General features: G+C 40.0%; 1 protein-coding gene across 3 annotated transcripts in view; it reads right to left on the bottom strand.

The window, feature by feature from the left end:
* cacna2d3a (calcium channel, voltage-dependent, alpha 2/delta subunit 3a) overlaps positions 1-18402 on the bottom strand; it is a 139882-nt gene that overhangs the window by 93066 nt on the left and 28414 nt on the right. For all 3 annotated transcript variants that reach the window (XM_042491919.1, XM_042491921.1, XM_042491920.1), the window contains one exon: positions 5414-5473. In XM_042491919.1, coding sequence (XP_042347853.1) covers positions 5414-5473 — 60 coding nt within the window. The remainder of the gene's footprint in view (positions 1-5413; positions 5474-18402) is intronic.

The following is an 18402-nucleotide window of genomic DNA, read 5'->3' as shown; positions in this document are numbered from 1 at the left end:
CTATGAAACAAGACATGCTTATGTGACTAGTGAGCATGCTAGCAATACTATGAATGTAATAGGTGTGTGCTGGCGCTTTGACTTTTTAATGGAAGTGACACAGGCAGTAACAAAATCTGAACATAAGTGGTTAACTGGAGAGGGTGATAGACACAGGTGTAAAACAGCGATGAGTTTCAGCTGTCGGATTATACAAATGCATGCTATTACCAGGTATCAACGGCCTCAAGGCAATGGGCACTGTGGCTTTATGTGTTTTAGGACTTCTTTTGCTCTGTGACCCAACCTACCAACTTTAAACAACTACGCTCTGTAATAAAATAACACTGCATCATACACCAATTGGATGTGCCATTAAGTTAATCACTGATTAAAGTAGATTATATTACTTTGGTTACACACCATGCCAACAAGCATTTGGCAGGTACATGTAATTGTCAATATTACGTTAATTTATATCCTCCATCAACTTCTCCTTCTCTTTTCCTCTTTCCCTCTAATGATAGCATACTACATATATAACACAAGTATGTTGGTATAATATATCTTCTTGTATAGTTATGTTTTGGCTTGAATGTGGCATCTCACACTGTTCTAGACGTTATAAAACTCTACATTACACTATAGGCTCTCTATCAGCCATTATCAGCTGTGGAGCAGTTTCATTAAAGCTGAGACAAAAGGACACTCACTTCGCCGGGCTCATCTCATCTCCGCCAAGTAATTACTGGCATAAAGCACTGCTGTGAGCCCACACAGTGTTACTGCCCCTCAAGCAGCATATGAAAACACAAACTCACACAGACAAGTGTCCATAAGTGACACACACTTGCGTATGCACAAACACAATGTCCACAAGAACATGCAAAATAGTCGCCGGACACAAGTACATCTCTGTCAAGACAGTTTTGTTTGCAAGCATCAACAACAACACTCACATTCAGACTCGCAAGTAAAGATAAAGCAAGACACATCGAGTGCAAAACCTGTCTCTTTATGTACTCCCTTTGCTCGGGCAGTTTTCAACAGGCAAAATCTCTGAATTTACTCTTATTTAAATGACCTATTCCTTTTCTAATTATACTGTGTGTTAAATTATATGAGATGTTTCTTTAAACTGACAGCAGGAAAGTGAGTGTGTGTAAGGGTTGAGTACCGTTCTCATTTGATAACGGTACCAGTACTTCGAAATCTGTATTGGTACCTAACAGTACCATATTTTGGTACTTTAATCTTTACGTAATAACGACATTTTTTTTTTATATTTGTAAGTTGCAGCCAACATGCGATTCTTCTCAACGGCCCTTTTCCAACCACACATTAAAGTAAATCTCTATTTGTATGCTTGCTTTTGAGTGTATGTGTCTGCTCATTTCTGTCGCTCTCTGTTTGGATACAACTAACAAATATATAGATTAAGTATGTAATTTAAAAAATACCATCACTGACAGCAGCGATACTAGGCTAATTCTAAAATAAAGTAAAAAAAAAGAATATACACCAAATAGACCAAAACTATCGGAGCTACAGCAAAAGTTTCAGCTCGCTGGAAAGTTGACAGAGCTCCTTTGCCTGCTTCCTGGCTTCAGGGCATTTTGCGGCGGTTCTAATCGGCCGGTCTGCAGAGCTCCTTTGTCTGTGCCGCAAAGTACCCTGAAGCTGGCAATGGAGTTCTGAGGGCAGCCCTCCCAGCTTCTGCAGCATAGTGTTTCCACCTCCTGTCCCTGTTACCCAGGTGCGCTCTTGGTCACCAAAATTTGGTACCGATAGATTTTATGTGAATCAGTACACAGTAATACAGAGGTAATTTAGCGGGTACCCTTAAAAGTACAGAGTTCAGTACCCAACCTCAGTGTGTGTATTAGTTTCTTGTTCTTTTGTGAACTTCCTTTACAATCAGGTGAAACGTGGGCTGATAGTCTACACTTTTCCAAGATCAGCTAATGTGCGCACACACACGCACACACACATACACAGTAATTTGCAATGAAATGTTACAATCTTTCCTTACTGGCTCATCTCCTGGTGTACAAACGTTGCTTCTATATACATTTTCCAGACTGGTTTTCAAACCCAGAATGAACTTATTGCAACAAGCTGTGGGTGATTGCGCAGGTGAAGCAAACACAATTGTCAGACAGAGAGAAACTTTTCCAATTGAAAAAGAAAACACAATTTCTCTAAACAAAATTGTGTCATTATGGTCTCAATTTGGACTTTTCAGTGCAAAATTGACTTGACAGAAGCACTTCCTGATTCTTAGGAGCTTAAACTCTACATTAAGTACAGCTGCTTATTTTTTTTCTTACATCAAACACCAGTATAGCTGCAGCAAATCTCAATAAATTATCTCAATGTGATATTGCGTTATCTATAAGCCTGCAGCTAATGATGATTTTTTATCATCAATTAATCTGCCAATTATTTCCTTGATTAATTTTTCAGTAACAGAGTATCCTCACATCAGCAAAGCTGGAAACAGTATGCATGTTTGGAGTTTTTGCTTAAAAAATGGGTTAAACCTTTAATAAATAATCAAAAATGTTGCTGAGTATTTTTTTTTTCAGATTAACAGTTATCTACATTCAAATATTAATCACCATCAAAACCATATATGCCTGCATATTCCAAGTCATGCTCCCATTTGAAGCATTTTTGAAGTGCGACAGCGAGGAATTTTCAGAGGTGGAAATTGCAGGGCATGTGGAGAATCAAGCAATAAAAACAAAAAGTATAAAAGAAGGGGTACTGTGAGAGGAAGACTCAGAGCTGGACAGCAGTCAGTTGTTAAATTTAGTAATTGATCCACCGTAATGGCCCATGACAGCAGAAAACCACAGGGCATTGACTGTAATGCCTTAAAGAGCTGACAGAGTAAACACATACTCAACGCCACAGGCAGAGACACAGGCGCACATAAGACTCACGCCACACACTTTATAAGTAGTTTAGCAGCAAATACTCCAAAGTCGGCTTAGCATCACATTGCTTCTTTAAAACTCAAGTTTCTGCTGTCGCTCCTCCTACTTTAATAAACTATGTTCTGAGATGTGCATGATGCACAGCAAACTCAGGCAAAAACATCACGAATGCACTCTCTGTCTCTCTCTCTCTCTCTCTCTCTCTCTCACACAGACACACACACACACACACACACACACACACACAACACAACACAACACAACACAAAGCTGCACTCCAAAAATGAAAGCTGCTCAAATGGATTTGAGGCAGAACCATGAGAGCAGAGGCTGGGTTTGGGGGTGTGTATGCAGATATGATTAGCTGAATGCATTTGCCCAAGTCTGCAGAACTGAGGGAGGAACTCCAAGGGAGTAGTTTAAATTTTGTTGAGTTTTTGAGTAGGAATATGACGGTGATATAATATCATAAACAACTCATGGTTTACATTTCAGAGCCAAAATATGTTTGTCAAGTAAGTAAGTAAAGTCTGGCATCAAAACATGAGGATTAATTGCCTTACCTCTGACAAAATACAGCATATACGCTGCTTCCCACATAGAATTCAATCTTTGGTTATTACTAGTATACATCTGTAGGTACAATCATGATACCTTAACTGAGTGGTGGATTTGTTGCCCTGAGACTGTAGATTTGGACAAAAACACCTGGGTGAGCTAAATTCAAATTCTATATTATATGTTTATATGTACTTTTTTAATGTATTTTAGATCCCTACTTTAGTTAACAATGAGGTTGGGGTTGAATTGCCATTTGTATTTTGATATTTACAATTACAAGAAGAGTTATTCAATCATAATGGCTGACAACCTAAAGCAGCACACCAGACTGAGACTGTGAACAATGTACCAACTGTGTGCAGCAGCTATGTGTGTATGAGAAAGAGAGAGACAGAGAGAGGGAGAGACAAAGAAGGAAAAGTGAGAGCACTAAATGATGGAATGATGGCAAAAACTACAACCAGCTGTCAACAGATTAGAACGTCTGCTTTTTGCTACCAAAAGAAAGCTCTGTTCAAATGCCAGTGAACACTACAGCTGCTATGATTAGCTGATTAATCGACTGACAGAAAATACAATGGCAAATACATTGATTATCAAACAATTGTTTCAGTAACACCAAACCAGTATTTATTATTGATCCCATAAAAAAATAGAAATAAAGTAGCTTGCTAGAAACCAGTCAAGTAACTGTTAAGGGGTACTTTGTGGCACTAATCTTCACATTGCCAAAGCTATTTTTGGCACACACAGCACATCAAACTGAGGACCAAGGCGCTGATCACAGGGCAGTAACAGCGTGAGCTACGTTAAACATATATGATGAAAGATTTTATTTAAAACATTGTCTGGACTCGCACAGAAGTAATCCTTGTAATCATTACTAATGACCAACTAGAAGTGTTTAGGTGTAATTTTATAGAGACTGGGCTGCTCTATACCTGTATTTTCTTCCTATTTTCAGGACATTTATGGGTGTGTACCCCCACTGCGCTCCGGCAATGTCAGGGCTTTATAAAAATGTAGTGACTAAGAGCCAGATTATAGGCAGCAACAAAAAAATGTAGCAGGGTGAAATGCCAAAAGAGACTGAAATCTGGGGTTGGCTTTTACTTGTACTTTTGCTGGTGAGCATGTTTAAAAACAATAACCAACATCTCTATATGGTATACATTAAACATTACAGCATTTCCAGGAATCTGTGCCAAAGGTCCTCCAGGACTTTGCACCATTTAAAACGGTAGTTTACAGCATTAGAACAACTCCTCATGATCTCCTCATAAGCTCTCAGTCATTCTGACTTGTGCTCTACCCCCTGCAGAAACCTGTCTATTTAGTCTATTCTGGCTCAATGTGACGTCCCGTTGTCTATGTTTTTGTTTAGTTATCCACAGAATGCAACATCATTAAACAAGATGGACCCATGAATCCACAGTAAATGATCTCGAACAGATGTTAAAGGGTCAGGGTGGATTTCTTTGTGTGTTCAATTAAAAAAAAACACTTATGTGTATGTAATTGTCTGTTTGTTTGGAATGTCTGCTCATGTGGGACTGTGTGACTGTGTAACAGTGTGACTGTGGCAGACCGAGACATATGCTGACAAAATGATTATAGAGAGACGTGGACAAACACATACTTTTAAAAGAGAAAAGACTGTTAAGCCCAGTCAAGCGAGACAGACTGCAGAACAAGATTCCTAATGCCTTTTCTCCCTCGCTCTCCTCTGTTGTGTTTACAGAGGCCCTTGTCAGCCGCTGAGCCTTTTCTCTCACTGGGGTCCAATCACAGAAGCACTGGCTTCTGAAGGATAAATTATATCAGCAGGATTTAATTAATGAGCATACGAGAACAGGGAATGAACATGTTGATTGTGATAATAGTTGTGTGGTCAGAATATACACTGTAGATGCAGACTCATATACACATACCTGCAGGTTTGGATCCTCCTCGTGCTGTAGGTGGGCTTCTTCTGCTGCCTCGACCAGTCTCTGCGGGAGGGGAGGAGGAAAAATATTTTAGCACAAAAGTGAATTGATTAGTAGGTCAAATAATAATAGGCAGAGAAACAGACCTGCAGAAAGTAGCTTTGCAACTGGCTTTTTAAGTACCCCTTAGCACAAGAGCAACACTACAGGACAACCCCTCCGGACACACACATTCCCACATGTACGCAGATAGAGGACAGACATTCGGCCATCTCATGAAAAGAGGCTATTTTCCTAAATGGTTCAGCAGTAGAGGTAATGACTGCCTCGGGTTTTCTGGACACTACCACAACAAACTCCATCACCAGTTCATGCTGCTTTACGCATGCACTCTCACACACTCAACAACACACACACTTTACACACAGACGGACACACACACTCACTTTATCATCACCCTCTTGCTTCTACCGTCTGCTGTGTGTGCCTGTAGGGTGCTGTGGGTATCTCTGTCCCTTTGAGTCAACGTTATGCTCTCTCTCTCTCATGGGAACTATCATGTTTTGAAAAACACTTTTTATCAAAAGCAGACAACATGTCACTGTTATTGCTCTCAAATGAAAGATAATCTTTTTAAAGCAAATTTCTCCCTGCTTTATGACTTGCATCTTTTGTTTGGTGGCAAACAGAGAAATATTATAGCACCACATAAAACCTCAAACCGGGGTTCCCACATAATTTCTTTTGACATATTTTTAAAACTTTTCCATGACTTTTCAAGGTCCCATATAGATTTTATTTTCTTGCCCCACTCATGTGGCATTTTTCTAACATATTAGATTAAAACTTCACGTAATCACACGTAATTTTAGTTGGCCTTCATTAAAGGAGAAACAGAGTGCAGGACGGTAGTGAAGAAACGTATGTGATGTTAAATGAAATGCTGCCGCACATCGACGCAAATTAGAGCTACAGTGTGTCAAGAACTACGAGTAAATAAATTTGTCTTTATGTTACTTTATGTGGAGGGTTCTCTATGGAAAAAGATTTTTTGTGTTATTTCATTTCACAAAGGAAACATTTATACTTTCCCATGACATTAATTGCAGAAAAAAAGAGCAAACTGTACTCATCTGCAAAACTTTATGGGTGTGTTTGTACTGTTATATCATCAGCACAATATCTTTTTGTGAACTGGACCTTGCAACCAGGCAGATAGTCGTTACAAACTATGCACAATTCATTGTGCTATTACCGGCCACAATCCAGTAAATGGAATGCAGCATATGGTGGTAATGAGCGTCATTATGTATTATGAGTGCAAAGGATATCATGGCTTTGTTGATCGTGTTTGGAAGATTGAGGGCGAGGGGGGGGGCACAAACACAAAGATGAAGATAAGATAAGATAACATAAACTTTATTGTCCTGAAGGAAATTTGTCTTGGGTTAAGGTGTTGAGTGCAGAATACATGCATGAGAGCCCCGGGTCGCCAGCAGTGCCACTGGAATATCATGCTTTTGTAAAACAGCAAGAGGAGAGCAGCAGCAGAGGTGATTTTGCACATGACATGGAGTCTCTTCCAGTATTGTTTATGGGTTTTATGTTCATCAAAAATAAGTTTATTTTCTGTCATCAATCACTGATATTTGAATCTGTTGACCTGTTCAATTGTCTTGCCATGGGTGAAAATGGTGTCCTGTCCAGTGTTCGGTGTGTTTGATGTGCCAAAGACTAGTTCTGTTGTTTTTGTGGTGGAGGCAGTTTTCTGTGTACCATTGTGTTAAGTGGCAAATGGATTGTTGATAGGCTGTAACAGAGTTATTGTTGCTGAGTTGTCCAAGTATGTCAGAGTATGTGAAGTGCGTATGTGGTGATGGGTAAAGGGCTGATACAGTCAGCTGCATAGACGGTGTAAAGGTCTTGGGAGGCTCCAGTGTTGGTGATGTAACTGTGCCAGTCCCTCTGGCCAGTGGTCTGTGGGGAAATTGTTAAGTTATACTCAATCAAAAAAACTCTACGGTAATAATGGATGGCATACAGCAGAAATTCAAACAGGCTAAAGGTGAAGGGCCTAATAGAAGGTTTTTGGGCCCTGAGTGAAAGCTTCAGGGCTCTCACATACACAAGCACTTCTTTCAACATCCAACTGTGATGCGCATGGTATGTTCTCATAGCAAGCCATTTCTCTCATTCACAGCTGGTCCTGGTGTCTATGAGTTTCGGTAATGCACTTCCATTTCACATTTCCATTCAAATGGCTTTACCCGTAAAACTACTGCAATCAGCCAGCTTATTTCAGCTGAGCCATGTGTGAGTGTGTGTGTAACTGTGAGTGTGTGTGCACGTGTGTGTGTGTTTTACTGCTGCTGTGTGTGCAGGCGGGCTGTTTTGGGAAGTGAACACTTTAATCTAGAGCCCGGCCAATCATTTTCTTCACCATAGCAACACACCTGGCCATTGCATATCGTTGCATATCATTCCGCGGTTGCTTCTGTGAGGCTATGGATTCAGGTTTACATTCATTCAGCTTCCTTTCCTGCTCTGATTGGCTGAGAAAGAACAGCCGAAGACACAGCGAAAGCCTCTGCGTCCTCTCCGACCTGGACTTCTTTAGATCTTTTTTTAGAATCGAACAAGAAACTCTTGTGCCTATGTGAGAGCATGTGTGCATTCGGGCATTAAAAGGCACCACAAAAACCTCAGGCAGGTGCATCTACTGGAAATCCACAACAAAGCATGCTGTAGGAACAAACAAAGGAAAGGACGGCGGAATAAAGGGAGGATGAGAGAGGAATGAGGGAATAACATTATCTAAAGGTCTGAACGCTTAGCCTCACACTCTCAGCGAAATGTCAGATGCTGCCTGTGAAGCCGATGTCGATAGAAACACACTTTTCAGCATTTGCGTGTGGGTGATGGTTCGTGTGTGTGTGTGTTAGCATGTGCATGTGTGAGTGTTAATGTTTTTTTCTCAGCTGACACATGTTAAGATATGAGACCTTTGACCAACTCTGTCTAGCAGCCGCTTTTGCAAATGTCAATCACTGAATGTGAGCGTATGCAAGGATGTCAATGGGTGCGTGATGGAATCTGATTAAATTTGATGCATGTATAATATTGTGCAACATGGTCTCACTAACTTGAAATACTGACACTTGGGCAATGTCCCTCCGCATTAGATATCAACGTGCACAGGTACCCTTTAGCAGCAGTATGTGATGCACCGGGAAAAGGCGTTTTTTTTACACGTCAAGCAAAAGCCGTAAGCAGGGGTGATTGATGGTCAAAGAAATTACAGACTTACCAACCAAAAGTAAGCTGGGTTTGTTTGGATTGTTGTGGCCTAATATGCCTAAATTTACAGCTGTTCTAAAAAAAAATGTGTATCGGTGTCTTTCTCTAGCCGCTGCCACTGATTTGGAGCTTGTTATGTGGGCGGATAAAGCAACAGATGATTGCTGACAATCAGATGTTGCTGTCATTCAATGCAGCACTCAAAGACTGTCTCCATGAGCTGCTCTCCTCCTGCTCTCTCTGTGTGATGCTAGCTGTTAGCCATGTCACTGTGTGTATGTGACTCTGTCCCAGGTACAAAGCTCCGGTCCCGCAACAACAGTCTCACGATAAACTCAGAGAGAGGTAGAGACCGACTGAATCTGCCTGAAAATAGTAAAATTTGTGGTGAAGTTGTGGTGATGGGACAGAACTAAGGGGTTGCAGTGAATTCACAGGGATTGCCTGAATTAGTGTTTTGTGTTGTGATCACATCATAACATCCTAGAGGGATTATATGATTATATCACCTTAGTAAAAAAAACAACGGGTACCCAGAGGGTTATAGTTTGACTTGTAGTGTCAGTATATAAAGAGTAGGGAGTGAGAGTGTGTTGTATGTGTGTGTGTAACTATCCATAAGCAGTTGTGGTATGGCCTGTAAAAATGTGTTTCATATAAAATGTATATTATCTCTCCTGTGACTAATAAATTGAGTCTATTAATCTGCCTTATGTGTCCATTGGAAAAACTGGCTACAACAATTACACATTACATCATTATCATACACAGCCAATGATAATTTCATGTCCACTGAACATTTACACACTTGATTCCCACCTGTGAATAATCTATTCTGTCATATTATTCATGTAGTGTAACTTACCATGCAGGAAGATGGGAGTAAAGCTCTAGGGTAAAAATAACTTGCATAGTAGCAGGGAGTTTTTCAATTGGAAAAACAGATTAGAGATAAGTAGGTACTACTCACTCCTGTGAATTTCAATTCCAGCATATCACAGGGATGAACACTCCAGGTGGTGTGTTTGTCTTTGTGTGTGTGTTGTGTCACTGTGGGCATACGCAGATGTGTGCGTTGTCTGCCTGCGTGCATTTGTGTGTGTCTCGCATATATTCAAATGAGCCTGCCATGTCTTTTTGTCAATAGGTGGTCCTGCCAAAGTGTATGATGCAGTTTAAAAGGAGAGAGGAAATGACTTTTTTTCTCAAGTCATTCTGTTGACGCTCTGGCTTGGTACGAGATGACAGCAATAATTAAACTGGCACAGTCAGAGAGGCAGGCCCTGTTGTCTCCCTGAAAACACACGCACACGCCCGTACACAGACGTACACAGACACAAGCTTTCACTGCAGCTGACGGGGTATAAACTGAATACACAGAGCTAACAAGACTCACTGTGGTAACTGGATTAGATTTGTTAGCGCTAGAAGAAGAGTCTGGCATCTCTACCTGATTACAGATCCCTGATGTGTTTCTGGCTGGTCTCTGTCTTCACTACAGAGCTTTGATGCTCAGCACAAATCTGATTAGACCCAACCCAACTGGTCTGGTCTGGGTCAAGCTCCATTTTTTCTTAATTCTCTCTGGCTCATTTCATTTGTCAATTTGTTTTTTAGTTTAAATCAAACGTGTTGTTTTAACAAGTTCACATTTAGCTCCCGTTGCATTGTTAGCTCTTTCTATAGCTGTGTTAACACTGCAAGCCTTGGTGCTCAGATAGGATTTATTGTTCAATAACAGACTCCAGTGTAAACTGGTCATGGTTTTAAAGTGACCCGCATATGAAAAAGAACAATAACATGATGTCACACACAACAGGCTTTCATATTAAAAAGCAAGGAGGCCACTGAAGTCAGTGTTTACGGTTTCATTCAGAACAAATCAGCAGTGTGGAAATATTTTGGATTTCTGAGAAAAGGTGGGTCAACAGACAAAGTGCATCCCATACAGAAGCAATGTGGTTACAAGATAAAGTACTCAGAAAAAAACGAGGAACTTAGCTGGGCATCTCACTATACTAATTTGTTGCTCTCACTATGGAAACATAAGCTGCTCTGTTTCAACAACTCTATGCTGAATAAACATAAATGAATGCTGAAATTAAAATCATACTGTTTTGTCAGGAGATGTAGTTCCTTTAACCAATGGCGAGTAAAAAAGATAGAAATAACTCATATAATTTCTTAATTTATGAACAGAGGAAAAGTCCATGAGCCGCTAATTTATGCAAGTACTTAAGCTAATTACGGTGACTAGCAGAAAAACAGCTGTTTGGTCTATGAACCGTATACTTTGGTTAAATGTTTTTAAAACATGTTTCATGTTTGCTGGTGGAGTCAGTTTGAAAAAAACTTCAACAATTACAAGTATTTCATGTGTTGTTGTTTGTTTGTTTTTTATTTTTATAAAATGGGTGGCAGGTTCTTCTGTTGCTGATTGTATTATATATATGTGTTATATATTGTCACATATCGATCATAAGCCACTGACTCAAAGTGAATCGGAATTGTATCATGGCAGACTTTAAAATATCAGCAAATCAAGTGTTGTTTTCCAAAGAATCAATATAACATTGCGTTGAGATGATTTGCATGCCCATTTTTTATAAGTTAATTTGTAGTGGAAGCCAGTGAATTTGAGAGGAGAATGAGGACAAAGATGAGGAGAAAAAGAGACAAATTCTTAATTATGGCTTTTTGTGGAGCAATGGCAGCTACTTCTGATGGAGGTGTATGTGAAGGTGGAGTCAGAGCCAGGAGTCGTGGGATCTTGAAATGAATGGCTTTTATGAAACTGATGTTATCCAAAATTTCAGGATGCTATGGGCTTCTTTTAACTAAATATGTGAGCGCCTTTTAACAAGACTGTCTTGGCAAAACACTCAGTTTAGGCATGTTACGAATAGTCGTATGAATTCCGATGTACCTGTTCAGACTGAGGTCGCATTGCAAAATAATCTGACCTGTAACTAATTTAGGGAGAAGATATCAGATATATGTGACTTGTGCTGTCTGAAAACAAGTCTGATTTGGGCCACTTTTGCCTGCAATCTAAACATAGATTATGATACCTTGGAGCTGTCAGATTGTCCTTAGTGATGCACATTAAAACAGAAAATGATGCGTATAAAGGAAAAATTAACATCAATTAACATCAAGATGAGCAATGACAATGACATTGTCAGCATGACAAGAAATTAAAATCTGCTTAGACAGACTGCCATGATAAAAAATGTATATTTTGATCAAACTTGGATCCAAAGACAGAATTATCTTTGGCTCTGACCAGTTTAGACACTGCTTCTTTGAACCTGAAAAAAAAATTGACTTTCCTAATGTTCTCCCAGTTCCCCAGTGTAAGCTGAAGTGATGTCTTCCCCCTCGATTAAACACAATTTCCGTTCCTATTTCATCATTTTTCATCCCGCCCCCTTCCACCCGCCCAGTCTATTTCTCTGACATTTGGACTCATCTCCCCCCTTTCATTATCTGACATCCTGTGATTATGATTTGCCTGACAAAGGATTCAGCTTGTTTACACTTTCAAAAGTTCATAAACGATCCCCCTCATTTAGCTGTCAACTTGATTGGCTTATTGTTCTCGCGCCGTACTTGCTGTGTGGTTTCCTGACGGCTGAAGCCACTGACCTTAACAAATGCCTATCCATTATGAATGCAACACTAAAGCCGTAAAAGTTAGCGAAAGCTGTCATATACAGCTGAGCAATGCTAACAACCACCGTCACAGAGGCAGAGGAGGGTGGACGGGGGGTCACATACATTATTGACTGGTTGCGGAAGTCTTGGACTTTTTTTAAGCAGTACATTAAGGCCTGCCTCAGCACATTCCCTCCCCTAAGAGGAAGGGAGGGCAGTGGCCTGAATCTGAATGTTCTCCCAAGGTAGTTGAGAACAAGACCACAGTCAACTTCACTTCTAAAAAGACTTACGCAAAAATAAAATTAAAAAAAAACATTCCCAGAGGTGGTTTGCGCTGTTGGTTCAGTATGCATTTCTACTTTGGGTTTAAACTTTTCCTTTATCTATTGAATCATATTTTGGAGTTAGAATTTGTTGAGAACATCTGACACTTTACCATAAAAGTAGAAGAATCACTACTTTACACAACTTAACAACAGCAACCCAAATTAATACAGATAAGATACATTTATCTGCCCTGTCTGCTTGTGATAATATCTTTGAAACTTTTTCTCACATATGAATACAGTGTTTCCTACACATTCATTTATTTGTGGTGGGCTGCCAAAATTAATACATTTACTGCCACAAACTAATTTATTCATTGAACCACATTCTACTGTTGTCACAGATGGAGCAGCACACTGTCGGCCCAGTGAAAGTGAAACTAAACCATTTAATTGTGCTGGGTCAAGTTTGCTTTCATTATGCACTCTGCTTCTCCTCTCATCCATCCATCTGATCAGCTCTGACCTCATCAACTGATCAATTATCAACACCATGACTCAAACTGCTGCTGAGGAATAAAAACATAACATGATGAGTTTCACCTGCACTGTGTTCACAGACCTGCAAAATTGTCAGCTACAGCCACACATGGATTCTGATTCTATGGAAACACTGGAATAGATTTGTACCTTTTAAAGGTCTACAATATATTTGCAATCTTATATAAATATGTGCAAAGTCAATGCATTTGAATAATTTGATGGGCCTCCGCTTGGCCAGATGTATAGCTGTTCCATGGTTGTAAGATAAAATGCTATCTAAGCCTTGGCCTACTGGATCAGGGCATGTCCTATGGGATATGGTTCTGCCAGAGGCCTGATCCGTTGAGGCCTGAGCTGGGCTGAGCTGGATTGGCTCGGGTCAGCCCATCAATAGCAATGGGGACAGCAATTAATATTGTCAAACCAGCGAGGGAAGAGTTGCAGCATCAACAAAATGGAAAAGTGCTCTGTGACACTTGGCTTCCTCTGTTTTGCACATTTAGATTGGGTACAAGCCAAGTACACAGAGGATGGTGGAGAGACGGATACAAAGGGAAAGACAGAGAGAGGGAGGTGAGCTTTGAAACATCAAGTCCCAATAATCAATACTTGACAAGTTCTCAGCAGTTCTGCTGACTGAAAGGGAATATGAAGTGCTTCACCCAGACCTGCCATCCTTTTCTCCTCTGTCTCATTGTAACTCTTTTTTTTCACTTTCATTTCATGTCCAAACCGAACTTTTGACTTATCTCTTTTCTTTACATCTGCCTTCCTCCTTCCCATTTCATCACTCAAGAAAATTCATCTCTCTCTCACTCTCTGTGACTTCTTGGTGACAGAAAACAACCAGAGAGAAGGAGAGGGAAGAGACTGTCACTGTCCTGACATCTACTGGCTGGCTCTGCCTTGTCATTAGTAGCCATCACTCTTAACAGACACTCAAACAGAGACTGACACTCACACACACACAGATGTGGCAATGATCTGAGACTGAGGACAGCTAATGAAATTAGGGAAATGAGGGGAGCATTGCTGTCAGCTCAACATGACAGTGTGGTATGTCAGGGACGGGGGCAGACAGAGGGAAAGGGCAGGACAAGACTGCAGGGCCGTACGACACCATTATAATCCCTATCAATTCATGAATAAGTAGTTTAGCTCTTGTATAATAATCTGAAATCAAGAATAAAAAAATTGTCAGATGAGGTAGATATTGTGATGAAGTTCAATGGAAAACACTCTTGGCGCAAAATCATGATGGCCATTAAACACGTGACTAAAAAGTCCACTGAGACAAATATATCAGATCATTGTGGCCCACTGACAAAACAATAATGTTCCTCAAATTAATACATAAAAGAAATATAAATTAATATTTCTATCATTTTTTCTATATGGTTTGACTGGACATCTTTTAATGACATCACCTTGTTATGCCCTCTTCTTCTGCAATGGTTTAATGGCGCAGGACTGGAGAATTAGCTCCAAAAGCTTTTTCACTTAAGTGAAACTCTGACAATTTGCAATAATAGCAATTGATGGAAATGTATATAAATGTGCCTTTTCTTTTTCTTAAATCTGCACTACATTTTGGAGGGAACATAGCTATGAAAAATTGTAGTTTATTATAACTTGGTTGTTATTTGTGCAGTTGGAGATAATTCCAATAAGAGCGCACCCAAAATGTCAGTAATAACCCCTGTGGCAAAGCTAAATAATGTTTGTTAGTGTACCTAATTAAAGTACTATCCAAATTTGAAACTGTAAGTTAACTTTAAATGGTACCGTGTGTAGGATTTATGATAATACTAATAACACTGTTTTCAATAAAGCAACCAGATGGCAATATGACATCAGAACGATGTTGGAATCCTACACTGAATATACCGTATGCCAGCTAGCTGCAATTAGGTTGGAATATAGTTTGAATTTGATATGTTTGAACAACACCAGGCAAGCAGGGAAAGAAAAAAAAATGTTAGCAAGTGTCCTTGAAAAGTCATGGAAAAGTTCTGGAATTTTTACCATGAAAATGAGTGTAAACCCTGAAATTTTAAAGATCACAGAATTTATGTTGTGTGGATGTTCATGTTATGACATTCTGCAGATGTTGGTTTTGTTCTTTATACCCTGTAAATAAATGTCATTATTCTTAGTCAAGATGACATTGACTTAAGATGTTTGGAAGATGTTGGGTTTTGGGTACTTAACAGCAAAACTTAAAACCAACAAAATATCACCTATACTCTGCATTAAATTGATTGTTGGAATTAGAAGTTTTCCTGACAATTTGGTCACTGAACAAAACAACCTAAACCTCAACCAAACCTTAATGTCTATGTAACAACATCCGGTGGTGGCTGAGTATAGTCACCTAAAAATTAGAATCCCTGTGTTTTCATCAACCTTAGAAATTGGCATTTATATTCTTATACAAAGCAGGTCCTCTTCCACAGAGTCTGCAATGTTGTTTCACAGTAGGCCAGAAAGGACAAACCAAACACTGGCTCTAGATAGGGCCATTCACATCTTTGCATCAGCCACCATGGGCCTAAATGCTTGACAAATGGGATAAGTTTTAGTTGATTGCTTTTTGCAACCTCAACTCTAAATGCCACAATCCTACACTACACCTTTAAATTGTGATGAATGTTTGCTGTAAAACAGCCTAGGTTTGACCATTCATCTTCGCTTTCTCTTCCAAATAACTTCAGCAAATGTAAAAGTTTGATTGTGGTGTCTGGTGTTTTTTTGCTCTACCTGGCTTCTTTTTTTAACGTAATGTTATCATTACCAGATAAGTGAGACCCAACATGTGATAAACCAGAATTTCTCTGTCAATACTGATGCTTCTCTTTTAGTAAGAGGAAACACATCTTAATTCAAATCAACTCCTGCAGAGTACAAGCCGTGCAAAATTGTAGAAATGCTGAATTTGTGTTTAAAATTCCCAGTACATGTCAGCAAATGAAAATTAAATTTCATAGCGTGTTTTGCTGGCAGAGAATTTTCATGCAAAGTCCTGTGTGCACCTTTTATTTTTAACATACACCCATGCAGACTTCCCCTGCACTACACTGGTAATCACGTTGAGGACTACAGAGGCGTAGCTGCCACAGGTAAATGATATCAGCAGGTACAGAGCGTGCAGAGACCGAATGCCATTACAGGAGAGACAGCCCTAGCAGCAAGGCATCCACTCTGCTTTGAAGTGCATTTGTCACATGAAACACAGCCGTGCTTGACTTCAAAGAGGGCATTACAATAGCTCCACGCCTTTCAACTTTGATAACAACATGTTCACTGTTTCTTTAAACGTCTGCTGTTGCCACCATTTCCAGCCAGCAGACAAGCTTTTTTTTAAGACGAGATAGAAAGAGGAGGGGAGAGGAGCTGCTGTCTGCTAGACCATGATAATATCCCACCAACTCGGGAACTGATTAAGGTAATAGTAATTAAAAAGTAACAATGGCGAGCTAAGACGCTTGCTGAGCCAAAGAATAAACACATAGCACACGTGCCTGTGGAAGCTACAAACAAGGACACGAAATGCCCTTTACAAGCACATGTTTACTTTGAAAGATTTTTTCATTGGACATTTTTATCTTATCTATAATACTGGTGTTGCAATTTAATTGGCTGAAGCAACTAAAAGACACGACTGCTCTTGTCCAAAGTTTTGCGTCAGACAGAGCCAGCTGTGTTCACCACAATAATGTGGGGATGATAAGGGAAAGAGGATAGAGACATGAACACAATCAAACACCAATTCTAAATGCAATTATGCACACATACACTGTCACTCTCTCTCTCAAACACACACACACACACACACACACACACACACACACAAAACCTGCAGAAAGCCTAAATACTATACATTTATCTGATAAACATGTCTCTCCTATCATCCATATCATCTACTTCTCTCCAAATCAAAAGCATTATCTAACACACAAAAATGAAAGCATGAAACTTCTCTCACCTCAAATCACTTAAAAAAATGACATCAACTGGCATGCACACATATACAGGTGAACCCTTTTACAGTGGCAGTGGCTGCTGTCTCTCAGCAGGTGGTGGCGTGCGATAAAAAGGGGGAATCGACGTGGAGACGGGGAGATAAAACCACGTTGACGGACAGGGCAGAGCGCCTGCACGGAAATTGAATCGCTGAAGCGCCACATATACTTTAGCAAAAAGCAGAGAGATGGGAAGAGGTGAAGCAGAGAGGGGAGAGACAGACAAAGGAGCGAGGGATGCTTTAGGACAGCAGTGAGACTGCACACTAGGCCAGACAGATGAGAGTTTGGGTAATAAAAGAACAGAGAAATTGGAGAACGATGGAGAAAAAAAAGAGGAAAAGGGACTCGTGGATACGTCCATTGTATGTTTGTGACAAACAATCCAATACAAGGTCAGCTGTCAGTGCTGAAAATAACAAAGGCAGAGATGAAGTGGAATCATGATAGCAGCAGACAAGGTTTAAACTCACCTCAGATGTGTGCATGCGGTCCTCTTTTTCACTACTTCACCTTCCTCCAATTTTCTCCCCTATAACATTTATTCTTCCTGCTCCTCCCACAGCTTTCATCTGTCTTTGCTAAAGCACAATTCCATCACCCCTGTGACCAGTATTCTGTCTTATCTCATCATCAGCCCCCATAACTTTTACTTCACACACACACGAACACATGCTGGCATACTCGGCCCTACTGAGATGTACAATTATGAGGCATCCAGCACCCGGGCAGTCGGTTTTTGAGAAGCCATTAGCCAACCGAGTCTTCACATCTCCAGGGGTTTAACGCACTCTCAAGTAGATCGCACACACAAAAAACTACGTTACAAGATTCAATACATCTAATCTCATAGCACAGATTAAAATAAGTTAGCAGCAACAGGTTGACAGAGCATGTTTCTCTTTAATTAAATACACTGAATATTTGTTTGGAAAGCGTATATCTGTGGTTTAATTCCAAAACAATGTTCATTATTATTAGAACACTGATTATGTCCTCCATTTTCTATTAAAGCACTTAATACATAGCCACTAACAATATTCAATTAGAACCTTGCTTTCATGCCAGCAATCATTGTATAAGAGTAGGAGTCATATTTTTGAAATGCCAGATGACTCATATTAGCATGAAGTACTTCAGCTTCTCTGTGTGCTCAGTGACGACTGCTGTGCACGTAGACGGGTAGATATGTGAATGCTTTCAA

The sequence above is a fragment of the Plectropomus leopardus genome, chromosome 8, assembly GCF_008729295.1.
Source record: "Plectropomus leopardus isolate mb chromosome 8, YSFRI_Pleo_2.0, whole genome shotgun sequence".
In the NCBI taxonomy this organism is placed as follows: domain Eukaryota; kingdom Metazoa; phylum Chordata; class Actinopteri; order Perciformes; family Serranidae; genus Plectropomus; species Plectropomus leopardus.
The sequence above is the reverse complement of the archived record's forward strand: the minus strand, read 5'-3'. Positions and strand labels throughout refer to the sequence as shown.